The 14,630-nt window shown below is 38.0% G+C and overlaps 1 protein-coding gene across 8 annotated transcripts in view; it reads right to left on the bottom strand.

Annotated features, from left to right (window-relative positions):
* The window catches only part of TTC3 (tetratricopeptide repeat domain 3), a 127,789-nt gene that overhangs the window by 97,639 nt on the left and 15,520 nt on the right, over positions 1-14,630 (bottom strand). For 5 of the 8 annotated variants that reach the window (XM_047876415.1, XM_047876410.1, XM_047876411.1 and 2 more), the window contains exons 5-10: positions 14,520-14,607; positions 13,229-13,282; positions 10,854-10,974; positions 8,434-8,519; positions 6,904-6,998; positions 5,704-5,766 (exon numbers count right to left, since the gene is read on the bottom strand). The exons of 1 other annotated variant lie outside the window; for it this stretch is intronic. In XM_047876415.1, the coding sequence (XP_047732371.1) occupies positions 5,704-5,766; positions 6,904-6,998; positions 8,434-8,519; positions 10,854-10,974; positions 13,229-13,282; positions 14,520-14,607 (507 nt within the window). Of the gene's footprint in view, positions 1-2,549; positions 2,781-2,801; positions 3,803-5,703; positions 5,767-6,903; positions 6,999-8,433; positions 8,520-10,853; positions 10,975-13,228; positions 13,283-14,519; positions 14,608-14,630 lie in introns of those variants that run through there. 2 more of the 8 variants (XM_047876416.1, XM_047876417.1) reach the window with 2 other exon arrangements.

The raw sequence follows: 14,630 nt of genomic DNA, 5'->3' as shown, positions 1-14,630 counted from the left end.
GTAATGGTCATTCACTGCCAAATAAGCAGCGACTGATAACCATCAACTGAATAAACACATACACTATATATCAAAAGTTGTCATCTGGAATTAAAATTATATAAACTCTTTCATCCAAGTAAAAGCAATCAGCAATTTCTCTACAGATATACTTGTACCTGAGTGCAGAATATAAGTAAAAGGATAATCATTACAGAGCTGTAATTATTTTTAACTAGAAATAATTTATATTCTAATACAAACTAACCAAAGCATGAGTAATCCATTTCGTAAAAGGCTATGGAGCCATGAACATATACAAGGGTATATCTCTATATACACTGATATGCAACAAGCTCCAAGATTTAAGTATTAGGTGGAAAAAAGTGCAACAGTGTGTAGAGCATGCTCCTATGTTAAAATATATATATTTTAACACACACACAAGGAATATATTTTAACACACACACACACACACACACACACACACACACATATATATGAACATTACATTGAACCAAACGAAACTGCCTATATTCTGACTTATAAAAATGGCAACTGCATTTGATTCAACATAATAAGCGCTTATATAGGCATAAGACGTTATGGAAACACATAAGGATCTGAAAAGATGAATTAGGGCAGGGGTCTGAGCTTGGCAAGAGTTTTCAGTTCATTCTTTTGTACTCTTAACTTCTTATGATGTGCATTACTGCTTTTTAAAAGCACAAAGAAGACTGAAAAAATAAATTCAAAAGCTTCAAAAGCAAATTCAGCAGCTTGTAAAAATAGAGTCCGCAAAAGAAAGAGAGCAGCATGAGCAAAAATTCACCAAACCAAAACACTCACAGTGACATTCCTCACACACACTAGGATTTTTTAAAATAGGCTCTAGGCCCAATGTGAGGCTCAAACTCATGACCCCAAGATCAAGAGTTCAAGAGTCACACATGCTCTACTGACTGAGCCAGTCAAGCACCACACACTAGGATTTTTTTAAGTTCTCGCAGGAACACACAATTGACTTGATTTATGCCTCTGGCCTCAGAGAAATTCAGAAAGACACCAAAGAAACAAAAACAAAAAAACAGAAGTCATTTTAAAGTCTATCTTCCTGCTATTAATCACAAGTTGGATCTAAAAGAAGAGAACGTATTATGATGGGTAATTAAATAGTGAAGGTCAAAGTAAATACCAAGTTTAAAGCTCGATAATTTTCCAAAGTAAATTAAAAAAAAAAAAAACATCCAAGGCTAAACTTTCCCTTTCTCCAATTACATTTCCCCTTACACAGTTTATCACATCCCATCAAAGAATGCAGATTTCCACATGTGAGTACCAGAAGGAATGAAACAGTAAGGAGGCACAGCCTAATCACATACCTCGCTTAAGTACCCATAACTACAGAAGCCATAGATATGTCTAATTGCTTTTTCTAGATTCTCCTTTAAACTCAAAACAGCTGATTACTTCAATTAAAACTACCACTCTAGGGGCACCAGGGTGGCTCAGTTGGTTAAGCATCCGACTTCAGCTCAGGTCATGATCTCACAGTCTGTGAGTTTGAGCCCCGCGTTGGGCTCTGTGCTGACAGCTCAGAGCCCGGAGCCTGCTTCAGATTGTGTCTCCCTCTCTCCCTGCCCCTCCGCTGCTCATGCTCTCTCTCTCTCAAAAATAAATAAAAACATTAAAAAAAAAAAACTATCACTCTATAATGCTCTGTAACTGCCAAATCGTATTTGAAAAGTAAACTTCTGGAAGACATGAATAAAAGGACATCTCAGCCACACCAGGCATTTTGGAGTACACTGCACAGTCCTGAGCCTGAAGTATTCAGCAGATGCTGTAGCAGGAGATTGAGCATTTCCACACACACTACCCCCCTCTCCCCAATCCCGTTCCAAGGATTCCCCAAGTGCGACATCTGCAGACCTGGAGGGGCCCGTGTCTGATGAATGGGAAGAGTTCAGGTGGGCTCTTGGCCTCACCTACACTCACCCAAAGGTGACCTGATTTACAAACTGTGACTATCTGGCATTAAAACCACACCACCGCCACTTGGACCATTTCTGAATGAAGCATTTTCCCCATACACCTCACATCCGGCTCCCCACCTTTGGTCTTAAAATACTTATTATTTCTCTTCTTTCAAGATTACTTTTCACTTATTTTATCCTTGATGTTTAGGGAACGCTGCTTTTTTCTTTTTTCATCTTATCATGTGCATTTTCAATTTCACTGTATCACTTTTTATCACATATTTCAAGTATACATAAAAGTACAAAAATAACATTAATATAGTCAACACCCATATACCAGCTTAGCAAGATCTTAACATTTTGCCACATTCACTTCAGATCTTTTTGCAGAACTTTGTTACAGTTGACATCCACTGTGTATCATCTTTCTTATCTCCGATCCTTTTCCCTCCTTCCCTCCCCAGGAGACAGCCACTCCCCTAGTGTTTAACATGCCCATGCATTTTAAAAAGTTTTAATACACACTATGTATTAATTGTGGATATGTAAGTCATTTTGCATATTTTGAACATTATATAAATGGCATCATACCATACAAATCATTCTGCAACTTGCTTTTTCACTCAGCATTGTCATCATTTTAACTGCTACATAAGATTCCATTGTATGAATATACCATCATTTGTTTATCCATTCCCCCACTGATGGACATTTGAGTTGTTTCCATTCCTTTACTCTTACAAACAATGCTATCGTGAAGGCTTGCACGTATCTTCTTGGGGACACGTCTGAGTTTGGAGGATATGAGCCTAGAAGTGGGCTGCAGAGTATGCACATCTTCACCTTGCCAAATTGCTGTCCAAAGTGATTGCACCAATTTATATTTTCTCCGGCGGAGTACGCAAGTTTCCTTTGTTCCACATCCTCTCAAACACTTGGTATTATGAAGCTTTAAAAATTTTTGCCAATCTGATGGACATGAAAAAAAGACTCACGGTTTGTAATCAGCATGTCCTATAAGGATATTAATGTTTATTGACTATTTGAAGCATTTATTTTTAATTTTCTTTTCAGCTTTCACATTACCCTTTGATTCTACCATCACCCGTCCATGGGGATTAGTAGTAGAGACCCTGCATCCAGGCTGTCTGGGTTTAAATTCTGGCTCCATCACACCCACCTAGTATCTGAGAACACTTTACTTGACCTCCCCATTCCTGTTTCCTCATCTAAAAAGAGTCAGGAGCAACCACCTCACGGGGTCGTGTAGGGTTGTTGAGCTTGTGTGTGTAAAGTGCTCAGAACAGTGCCGGGGGCGGGGGGGGGTGGTGGTGGTGGTGGTGGTTGGAGGCTTTACCCTCAGGTGTCCCACAGCTGCTCAGCCAGATTCCCATGACAGATCTACCAAACCTCAGATGTGAGACCTTCAAAACATCTCAACCACGGTAACTCAGCTAAGGGGCATGGGTCCTTCTGCTGTCAATGACACGAGTGAATCACTGGCAACGTGTTCCTTCCTGAAGTCACACTATCTACACTATCTATTCACTTAATCAGGAATGAAACGTACTGTGGACTCAGAAAACATCCCTAGGTTACTGAGCAAGTCATGTAAACAATGTGTGAGAAGGTGGGAAACACCAACAATCCCGTGTGGCACAATATTTCTGACATTACATTGGCATCCAATACATATTGGTGATCACCTAAGAAGGAAATGCTGCTGACCTGCCTCTAGTGAAAACTTCGATGGTGTCGAACCACAAGCTAGACCATCAGGAAGTCAGTACAAGGATGGACACACAACCCTGCTTTTAACCTTTACCTCACCAGGCTACCTGGCTTCTGTACTTCTACTTTGATGCACCTCGTTTGCAGCACAGTTTTAAGAGGATCCTCCTTGAATGTCTAGCATTCAACACTCGTGAAAGAGGGCAGAAACCCCCTGGCTGGCCTCTCAGCTCTCGGAGCTCCCCTATGCAGAGCGGATGACCTTTTGCCCAATCAACATTTCGATTTTCACAATAGGCTAGCCAAGTTGCCAACCTATTCATCTTGAAAGCACACAGATTCACCATCAAACAGCATAGGATATCTGCAATTCTGGACCTAGCCAGACGCAATAACCTAAGGACATTTGCAGCTCATTTCTTGTCAGAACCAGTTGAGGACAGTGGTATTGATGGAAGACTGTGTCAAGCCCATCCATTCCTCTAGTCTAGATAGCCTCGGTTTATCCACGGCTTAAGCCATCTAAAAGCTGCATAACGTTAATACAGCGGTATTCTCCGAGGTGGTTGGATTACTGGTGATTTTTATTTTCTTCTTTTTAAACTCTCGTATTTTCCAAATTTTCTACCATGAGAATGTGTTCTGTTTATAATAAAAGAAAAACACATGTTATTTTTAAAAGCTACATACTTGGAACATACTCTCTTCCCCACTCCCACCCTCCCGCATCCCAATGTAAGCACTTTAACTAAAAAATCACTGGTATCAAACTCTCTGCTTTCATCAGAAAACGCCACCAAAAAACCCAAAACTGCACTTTCAGAGAGTTTTCTGCTTTCACAGAAAAGTTGTGGAGGTTCTTTCTTGTCCATCACTCAATTCAAGTTACTTGTAAGCCATCTAAGAAATCTCTTCCAGAACTAAACATCAGGAAAACTGTTTCGCCCGAACAACTTCTGTCCTCCTTCTTCACGGACAGTGAAAAATCTCGTGTAACTTGTCAGGTTTTCTCCTTTTATTTTGGCAATAGAAAGGTCAAACACAAATATGAATTATAACTAATAACTTTACAGGACTTTATGCCTATGCAGCTTTACTCTGAGGATCCCCAGCTCTAAACTGGCTTTTTAGTTTGTCTTGTTGTGCTTGTAATATTCTTCTACTGAGTGCATATATTCCTGCAGCCACTCTAAGCCCATCTTACAGTATGGCAGGATATAACTAAACGTAATAGCATATACTGTTCACTACTAATGCTTGTGATATTATCCTAAAAATTTTTAATTGAGGAACAACAAAATCATGGCACAGTGTCAACAATCTTTCTCAACTGATACATAAAATCTCAATGCAACATAAGAAACTAAGACTGAATTACATAAATCATAATTCGAGTCTCATAGCTAAACCATTAAATATCTTTTCTTTCTTTCACTTATAAGTGAGATTTACTTAATTTTTTATATCAAGATATAGGAAAGAAACAGCAAAAATTCTTCCAGAATTAGAAAGATCAATTAAAGGAGCAAAAGGAGGTAACACAGGAACACCTGGGATTCTCTCTCTCTCTCTCTCTCTGCCCCTCTCCCACTCGTGCTTTCTCTCTCAAAATAAATAAACTTAAAAAAAAAGGGGGGAGTAACATAGATATTATAAACACAAACTTTGATACCATCAGATAAGATCTGTGTTCAAATCCTGACATCACTACTTACTAACAGTATGAGCCCCCCCAAATTTCAATGTGGAGAATAACATTACCTATTAAGTGTGTTATGAGAATTAAGAAACACATGTACAAGTACTGAAAAAAGCATACATGTTATCCATTCAATCAACAGCTGCTGCTGTCATTGTTGTTCTATATAAAGCCTATAGAGCCCCTTTAACCATTTAACTATTTCTGCCAAAACTACTGAAGGATTTTCTTGTCTACCTGCAAAACAGAAGTATTTCTCAAAAATGGGTAGTTTAGCATAATAGCTCAGTGACTGGGGTACTCTAACCAACTTACCTAAACTGTCCAGTGCGAAGAAAACAAAGAGCTCGGTTACCATAAAGAAGGTGATTTTCAGGTCTTTAAAAGAAATAATGTTTAGTCAGGAAAGTACATTACATACAAAACAAATAAAAAGCACACAGAAAACATAAGGCATAAAAAACTTCTCAAAACCTTTACATCTATGTGGCAGAGCAGAAGGAATATAGGATTTGGAGACCTAATTGGCTAAGTCCTGGTTCCTTCACTTCCTACCATAGTTAACTTTATTCAAATCAATCTATATTACCCTGTATTCAAAATGTCCTACTATTTCTGCCTAGCTCATAGGGATGCTGTGAAGATAAAATAAGGCATAATAAAAAGTTAGCAAACCACAAGTGTGGCATAGGTACAAAGGACAGAATTATACTCACATAAGTCAGGACTATACCACTTTGACAAAGAACTCTGAAGGTCTTTAAACTACAACAATAATTTAAACAGCTTCATTTCACATTTTATCCTTTCTAGTTTTATCTGTTTCTTTCCTCAGAGCAGAGCAGCAGCCTTCCAGGTGTGGTGTGCTACCCTGAGTCACTCATTCCCCATGGAGATGGGCAAGGCACGAAAGAGAGTAGCTGTCTGCAACACATCCTCCAAAGGCTACTGCAATACTAGGTGGCCCAGCTAATATGTCAGTAGGAACCAAATATGAGTTACGCATGCAGGAATGCTACAAAATTCTAGCAGTGAGCAAACAGAAGATGAGGTAGAAAAAATACACACCTTCTCTCAACAATCCCAACTATTATCCTTTAAAAGTTCCCTCTTAGGAAGCAAAACTTCCCAAATGGGAATTTCTAATGGAAATCTTAAGTATTAGTAACTAACCCTTTTTGATCAGTTAACAATCTGGAAGATGTCAGCTAAAGGCAAAATGAGAACAAGAAAAAAAAAAAACAACAGGTGACCCTATACTGGAAAGCTTGAGAGAAATGGGGTAGGGTAGAAGTAATATTCATAATTCTGCCTGACTTGCTTGAATTCTACTGCTCGGTTAAGTTCATCGACCCAGGCCATCCCTAATACTTCTGGTGCCGAAGGGTGAGAACATCTATTCCACTTGGCAAACTGAAATTACTCTCTAATTCCTTGCCTTGTTTTTATTTCTCCTGACTAGCATTCTAACTTGATCTGCCACACAAAAAGGATCTCGTTCTATTTTGCTCTTACCTATATTCAATGGCTCTGGTGTAATAGATAATAGCTATATCAAATCTTTCTTTTGAAAACTCTTCATTTCCTTTCATTTTCATTAGTTCTCCTTGCTGAGAAACCAAGGTGAAAAAAGACTCATAAATTAAATGCAAAGGCAATCAAGAACCCAGTATCTAGGAAAAATAGTTCTAGGTTTTTGTCATTGACAACAGAAATAACCTGGGGTGTTATTTATGTGGAAAAGGGGAATGCAATACCCAATATGTTGGTATATATATTTAAAGAAACCAGTCTCTGACGATTCAATGCTAACTTTGTTAAAGGAATATTAGAAAATAAAACCACATTATGAATAACTACTAATAATTAATCCCCTTGTGTATAGTATTTGGCAGGCCCACTTTTAAATATACCTACTGGGCCTGCCACACAGCAGGGAAAAAAGCAGATGCAAGAGTTAGAAAATGTGGTATTATTTAGGGGCACCTGGGTGGCTCAGTCAGTTGAGTATCCAACTCCTGATTTCAGCTCAAGTCATGATCTCACAATTCCGTGAGTTCAAGCTCCATGTAAGGCTCTGTGCTGACAGTACAGAGCCTGCTTGCAATTCTCTTTCTCCCTCTCTCTGCCCCTCCCCTGCTTGTGTGCTAGCATGCACGCACTCTCTCTCAAAATAAATAAACTTAAAAAAAAGAAAATGTGGTATTATTCAATAACCTAAGTGCCAAAAAAAACCCCAATATATAAATCAGTAACATATAGGCAATGCTGAATAGATTAATTGCCAAAAAATGCAGCAAAATTAGTAAGAATGTGAAATCAAAGATGCTACAGATGCAACTGAAACTTTTCACTTCAAATACTTACAGTTTCAGAATAAACAGAGTAAAATAAACTGGATCACATAAATGGCTTTAATTAGTGAATTAAATAGAACATTAAATATTTTCCTAAATCCTTCTTTAAAAATTTAGTTGAATCTTATTTACTTGAGCACCCAGCTGGCTCAGTTGGTACAGCATGTGACTCTTGATTTCAGGGTTTAAGTTTGAGCCCCACACTGGGTGCAGAGATTACTTAAAAATAAAATCTTTAAATAAAAAAAATTGTATTTCCTATGATTAAAGTCTATGGCATGTGAATTACATCTTAATAAAGCTATACCAGAGAAAATCATACTTCCTCAACTAAGTAAAAGCCTTTCAATTTAAAAAAAAATCAAATTTCAGTTTATAATTAACTCTTAAAATATGTACAATTTGATGTTTATGTTATTCAACATTATGTGAATTTAATTTAATAATATATAAATATATATTTTAAAAATATATGTGTAACATTAGAAAATTCTGATCAAGATGTTGTTTGCCTGTTCCAAAAAAATAAATATTCCAGTTAAAATTTATTAAAAATTTCCCTCAAACCTGTTTATGGATTTTACAGTTTGTTGTGTGCTGACAGTTTTTTTGAACTTCCTTTGAATGTTAATAAAAGTTCTAACAGATAAATCTTAAAATATACTTACAAGTAAATATTTATTCTCACCTCTATACACTCCACACAATTTTGAGTTTTAAATTCTTCAAGCAAATTGCAGTTTTCTGTTATGACTTTAGTTATGTGATACTTGTCTAAATTTTATTTTTAGGAGAGAGTGAGAAAACAAATTGGTACTGTTAATGTTCTAAAACTTAGGTTATGTAAGTCAATCCATAAAGTCAATTAATTATTATACCTTCTAAATAACATGTTTCTTGTAATCTTTTACATGTACCAAATAATACAGCTGAAAATACACAACTGAAAATGTTTTAGAACACATTATTAGATTCACTGCTTGCTGGGAGTCTCATCTGTTTTATGTCTAGCATTAAAAAAAAGCACTTATTATTACATTAGTTCTAATTGTAGTTTAAATAAATGTTCGGTCATGATATTCCAAACAGGTCTCATAATTACTCAAGTCAGTTCCACAAACATTACTGAGCATGTATGGTGTACCTGGCACAATATTCAATAAAAATGTCTAACAACAAAAACATGGAAAACTCTCTAAAATGTATTTAATGTAACAAATAATTTTAAATATCTTAATTTAACATTCTGACTCTCATGAATGTTAAAATGTTATTTGAAATACCATTCTTTTAAAAATTTAATAAACTAATTAAAACACAGTAGGTAATAACCAAAACTTATATTAAAAGTATACCAAGACTTCATTTTCTATATTTTTAGCTATTCTATAAAAAATATTTTTTAACGGATAGTAATTTTATCCCAACAAAATCATAGTTAAGCCTCTACCAAACACATATATTTCCAAGGTGAAAAAAGTATCTAAAATCTAAGATTTAAGAAAGAATTCTGAAAGGTCACCAAATAAAGTAATTAATAAGGGATAAAGTAAGATTACAGGATAAAAACCTAGGCTTTGAAATTAGGGAATCTTGACCTCTCACCTAGGCTGTACTACTCACTAGATTGCAGAAATATCACTTAACCTCCCAAAGCCTTAGTTTGCTTACTTCTAAAATAAGGACAACAGCAGCTACCATAAGACAGCTATTGTAAAGAAGAGAACAGAGAAAGAGTGTTGGAACCGAGTCCACATGGGTGCCCGATGTGATACTGCTCCTCCACTTTTACCATAAAATCTACCCTGTAATTAAAGGCCTCCAGAACAATGAGGAGAACCACCTCTATCAACCCAGTCTTCATGTTTAAGCTTAATTTCTCTCTACCACTTACATTAAACAGCATAAGACTTGACCTCTTCTCAGTAGGGATGGCAAATTACCAGTCATCATCAACTAAGGAGCCAAATATTTTCTGCTTCAAGATCCCTATAGCTAGGGGCACCTGGGTGGCTCAGTCAGTAAGTGCCCAACTTCAGCTCAGGTCAGGACCTCACAGTTCGGGAGTTCCAGCCCCGCACTGGGCTCTGTGCTGACAGCTCAGAGCCTGGAGCCTGCTTCAGATTCTGCGTCTCCCTCTCTCACTACCCCACCCCCACTCACGTGCACGCGCGCGCACTCTCTCTCTCTCTCTCAAAAATAAACATTAAAAAAATCTTTTTAATTAAAAAAAAAGATATACTACAAAAAAACTGCTAACATTCAAATTATTTAGAGAAATATATTTCGCAAAGTAAATAAATATATAAAGCAGTTTCATCATACAAAAGATTAACAGTCATCAGGGAAATGAAAATTACAATCTCAGCTCTTATTTCTCTTTTTTTTATCCTTATTTTTGAGAGAGAGAGAGACAGAGCATGAGCAAGGGAGAGGCAGAGAGAGAGGGAGACAAAGAATTCGAAGCAGGCTCCAGGTTCTGAGCTGTCAGCACAGAGCCCCATGTGGGGCTTGAACTCAGGAACCGTGAGATCATGACCTGAGCCGAAGTCAGATGCTTAACCGACTGAGCCACCCAAGTGCCCCCTTATTTCTCTTTTGAATGAGAATACATAAAGTGCCAGTTGTGATCTCTTTTTCTGGGTATTATATATAATAACATGACATTCATTAGGTAGGATTTTTAGAAGTATGATGTCATAAAAAACATTAAGACAGGAAGTACAGAAGAATAAAACTATAAGCTTAAAGTTCTCTTATTCAGGCTTTTCTCTTATTCACAAGAGAAAAACATTTTTTTAAATCCTAAGATAGGGATGCCTGGGTGGCTCAGTCGGTTGAGGACCTAACGTGGCTCAGGTCATTATCTCGCGGTTCATGAGTTCAAGCTCCATGTTGGGCTCTGTGCTGACAGCTGAGCCTGGAGTCTGCTTTGGATTCTGTGTCTCCCTCTTTCTCTGCCCCTCCCCTGCTTGTGCTCTGTGTTTCTCTCTCTCTCTTAAAAATAAACATTAAAAAAAATCCTAAGATAAATAACCACACATTCCATTTCCCAAATAATTCCTTTAAAAACTGAGTCAAGAAACAATTTAATGCATGTATACTTACATTCAGTGAAGAAAATACTTAACATAGGCCAACAATTGTCAACCGCTCCTAATTTAGGTAGAATTGTTACATCACCTGTGTATTTCACCCAATTCAAAGCTTCTTCCATTGCCAAGATTTTCTGTATCAAAAAGATGGATAAAGAATGTGATTTGGGTATTAACTCTAAATTTACATGTGACACCATATATGTAACATATAGCATTTTAGATTCTTGATAAAAACTTACACGATCTCCTACTTTCATTACACTAGCATGCAACTTAGAACAGCTGGACCCCGATTTGTAAGTTAACAGATACCATGGACTCACACGTTACATCTTTAAGTAACCTCAGGCCACCCTCAGAGAACAGGATGCTGCTTCAATGATTACAGACCTGGAAGCTGAGGTTTACAACCTGGCCAGAGGATGCTCTGTGTAGCACTAAAGTACAATAACAAAAGGTGAGTGAGGGGTCTCAGATCTCATCTAAACTAGGACTTCCACCCTTACCACAAAGTGAAAGGTATAGAGATTAAGGTTCATGAAAGGGACTGTGTATTTTAAAAACATTTTTGGGGGCGCCTGGGTGGCGCAGTCGGTTGGGTGTCCGACTTCAGCCAGGTCACGATCTTGTGCTCTGGGAGTTCGAGCCTCGCGTCGGGCTCTGGGCTGATGGCTCAGAGCCTGGAGCCTGTTTCCGATTCTGTGTCTCCCTCTCTCTCTGCCCCTCCCCCGTTCATGCTCTGTCTCTCTCTGTCCCAAAAATAAATAAACGTTGAAAAAAAAATTTTTTTTTTAAAAAAAACAAAAAAAAACATTTTTGGAGGGCACCTGGGTGGCTCAGTCGGTTAAGCACCCAACTTCAGCTCAGGTCATGATCTCGCGGTTTGTGAGTTGGAGCCCCACACTGGGTTCTGTGCTGACAGCTCAGAGCCTGGAGCCTGCTTCAGATTCTGTGTCTCCCTCTCTCTCTGCCCCTACCCCGCTCATGCTCTGTCTCTCAAAAATAAACATTCAAAAAATTTTTTAATTTTTTAAGTTTATTTGAGAGAGAGAGAACACGCACAGTGGGAGAGGGGTACAAAGAAGGAGAAACAGAATCCCAAGCAGGTTCCGTACTATCAGCACAGAGCCCAACGTGGGGCTCGAACTCATGAACTGTGAGATCGTGACCTGAGCCAAGATCAAGAGTTGGACGCTTAACTGACTGAGTCACCCAGCACTGCAGGACTGGGTACTTTAAATGGTCTGTGGCAAACAGAGAAGAGTAAGCAGATAAACAACAGGAGAAAAGCACAACTGCTCAAATGAGCATTCAGTGCAAAGATCTTCATCAAGAGTCAGGAGTTCACAAGAATGTTATTCATACTTCTGGTCTAATGACTTCAGGGGTGCCTGGGTAGCTCAGTCAGCTAAGCGTCTGACTTCGGCTCAGGTCATGATTTCACGGTTCGTGAATTCAAGCCCCGCCATCAGGCTCTGTGCTGACAGCTCAGAGCCTGGAGCCTACTTCAGATTCTGTATTTCCCTCTCTCTCTGCCCTCCTCCACTTGCACTCTGTCTCTCTTTCAAAATTAAATAAAAAAAAATAAAAATAAAAATTATATATATATGTATACGTATATATACACATGTGTATATATATACACGTATATATACGTATACATATATACACGTGTATGTGTGTATATATATATATATATATGAGGGGCGCCTGGGTGGCTCAGTCAGTTGAGCGTCCAACTTTAGCTTAGGTCACGATCTCGCAGTTCGTGGGTTCGAGCCCCGAATTGGGCTCTGTGTTGACAGCTTGAAGCCTAGAGCCTGAAGCCTGGAGCCTGCTTCAGATTCTGTGGCTCCCTCTCTCTCTCTGCCCCTTCCCTGCTCATGCTCTGTCTCTTTCTGCCTCTCAAAAATAAATAAAAACATTAAAAAAATACATATATATGAAATGACTTCAGAAGTAGTGGAGTTATCGATGCTGGCATCAGGCTTAAGGGAAACAGGTAGATGTTTATTATGTTACCAATAGCATTAAAAATTGGATTATTGTACCTGGAGATTATCTAGTAATTACATATCCAAAATGTTCATACTAGAGACCTAGTAATTTCATTTGGGAGAATATATGCAAGGTAAATAATCTAAAAAAGAAAAAAGAATCAGCTTGTAAAAGAAGCTCAGAATTATACTACTTATACGGGAGGGAAAAGAAAATGATGCAAACCTCCAGAGTAAGGAGATTTTTTAAGCAAAATATAGAAATCGATACTACCAAATACTACATGTAAAACACTAAACATGTGAACTCGATCCATGGGCAATGACCAGTGAGATGACTGCCAGTTACTGGCAGCTGTTGTGCCTGCTTCCCATATCTAACACTTACATTTTCTATTTTATAACCAATTCTCAATAAGCCTCCAATAAAGAATGAATCGTTCTGCAAAACAAAACAAAACAAAAAAACACAGTTATTTCCTTATTCAATGAATTACACTTGAATTTTCCAGTGGACAAAAAAAAAAAAAAAACAAAAAAAAAAATCCTATATTTCATGAATACTGCTATGTGTTCAGAGTCCACTTCCTACAAGTACTTTCATGCCCTAAGAACCCTGAAACAGGAATTAAGAAATAGTCTTAAATTGGCTTCTAATAATAAAATGACTTAGTGTACCTTTTAGATGTATGGATTTTAAAGTTCATTCCAAGAGAGACAGACTGCATGAGTGGTGTAGGGGCAGAGAGCAGGAGGAAGAGAGAATTCCAAGCAGGCTCAGAGCTGGCGGAACCCATGAAACCAGGAGATCATGACCTGAGCCGAAACTAAGAGTCAGACGCTTAACCAACTGAGCCACCCAGGCACCCCACACCAATTTTTTTATAAAACTACATTGGCTGGGGCACCTGGGTGGCTCAGTTAAGTGTCCGACTTCAGCTCAGGTCATGATCTCAGTTTGTGAGTTTGAGCCCTTCATCAGGGTCTCTGCTGTCAGCGCAAAGCCCGCTTGGGATCCTCTGCCCCCTTCTCTCTGCCCTTCTCCTGCTCATGTTCTCTCACTCTCAAAAATAAACATTAAAAAAAAAAAAAAAGCAACTACACTGGCTGACAGAAGTTATAGCAAAGGATTATCAGCAGGAAATGAATATCAGAATGTCTTTTATTTAAGTTTGCAATCAGAACAATACCAAGAAAAACACTTGGCTCCATAACCAACTGAAGTAAGAAAAATTACTAAATGGCTTTCACAGGGAAAAAAAATAACCCTCAGTGCAGTACAGGGATACTACCTCAAATACGGCATAATAAAAGTTTACCACAAAGTAGTAGTATTTATTGTGGTGATAGTGACAGTGGCATGATTTTATAAGAGAGAACCTTGTCACTTTCAGTGACAAAAGTTCCTGTGAACCAGGAGCATACTTTCATCTGTGCCAAATTCCAGTTTCTATTCTTTACTGACAAGGAATAGTCCTGGATCTCATCATTCATGTCAGAGCCATGAAAATAGCAGTCCATCTAATCTCTCAAATACACAGCAAACTCATGGGTAGCAGAATAATGTCACGTTAAACCAAACTGAAACCATAACCTGTTAGCCACTATAAGTTACTAACGTGGCCCTGACACCCTGTGAGTATTTATATTCTTTAGATATGGGGGATTCTATCACTTACCACAACTTTCTTTGCCAAATCCACAATATCTTCCATCAATTCTAGATGTTGTAATTTCTTCAAACTTATCTCAGAAGCATGAGAATTGCTTAAATACAAATTCATTTTTAA

Source organism: Prionailurus viverrinus, chromosome C2 (assembly GCF_022837055.1).
Source record: "Prionailurus viverrinus isolate Anna chromosome C2, UM_Priviv_1.0, whole genome shotgun sequence".
In the NCBI taxonomy this organism is placed as follows: Eukaryota; Metazoa; Chordata; class Mammalia; order Carnivora; family Felidae; genus Prionailurus; species Prionailurus viverrinus.
This window is presented reverse-complemented; position numbering and strand designations above follow the sequence as displayed.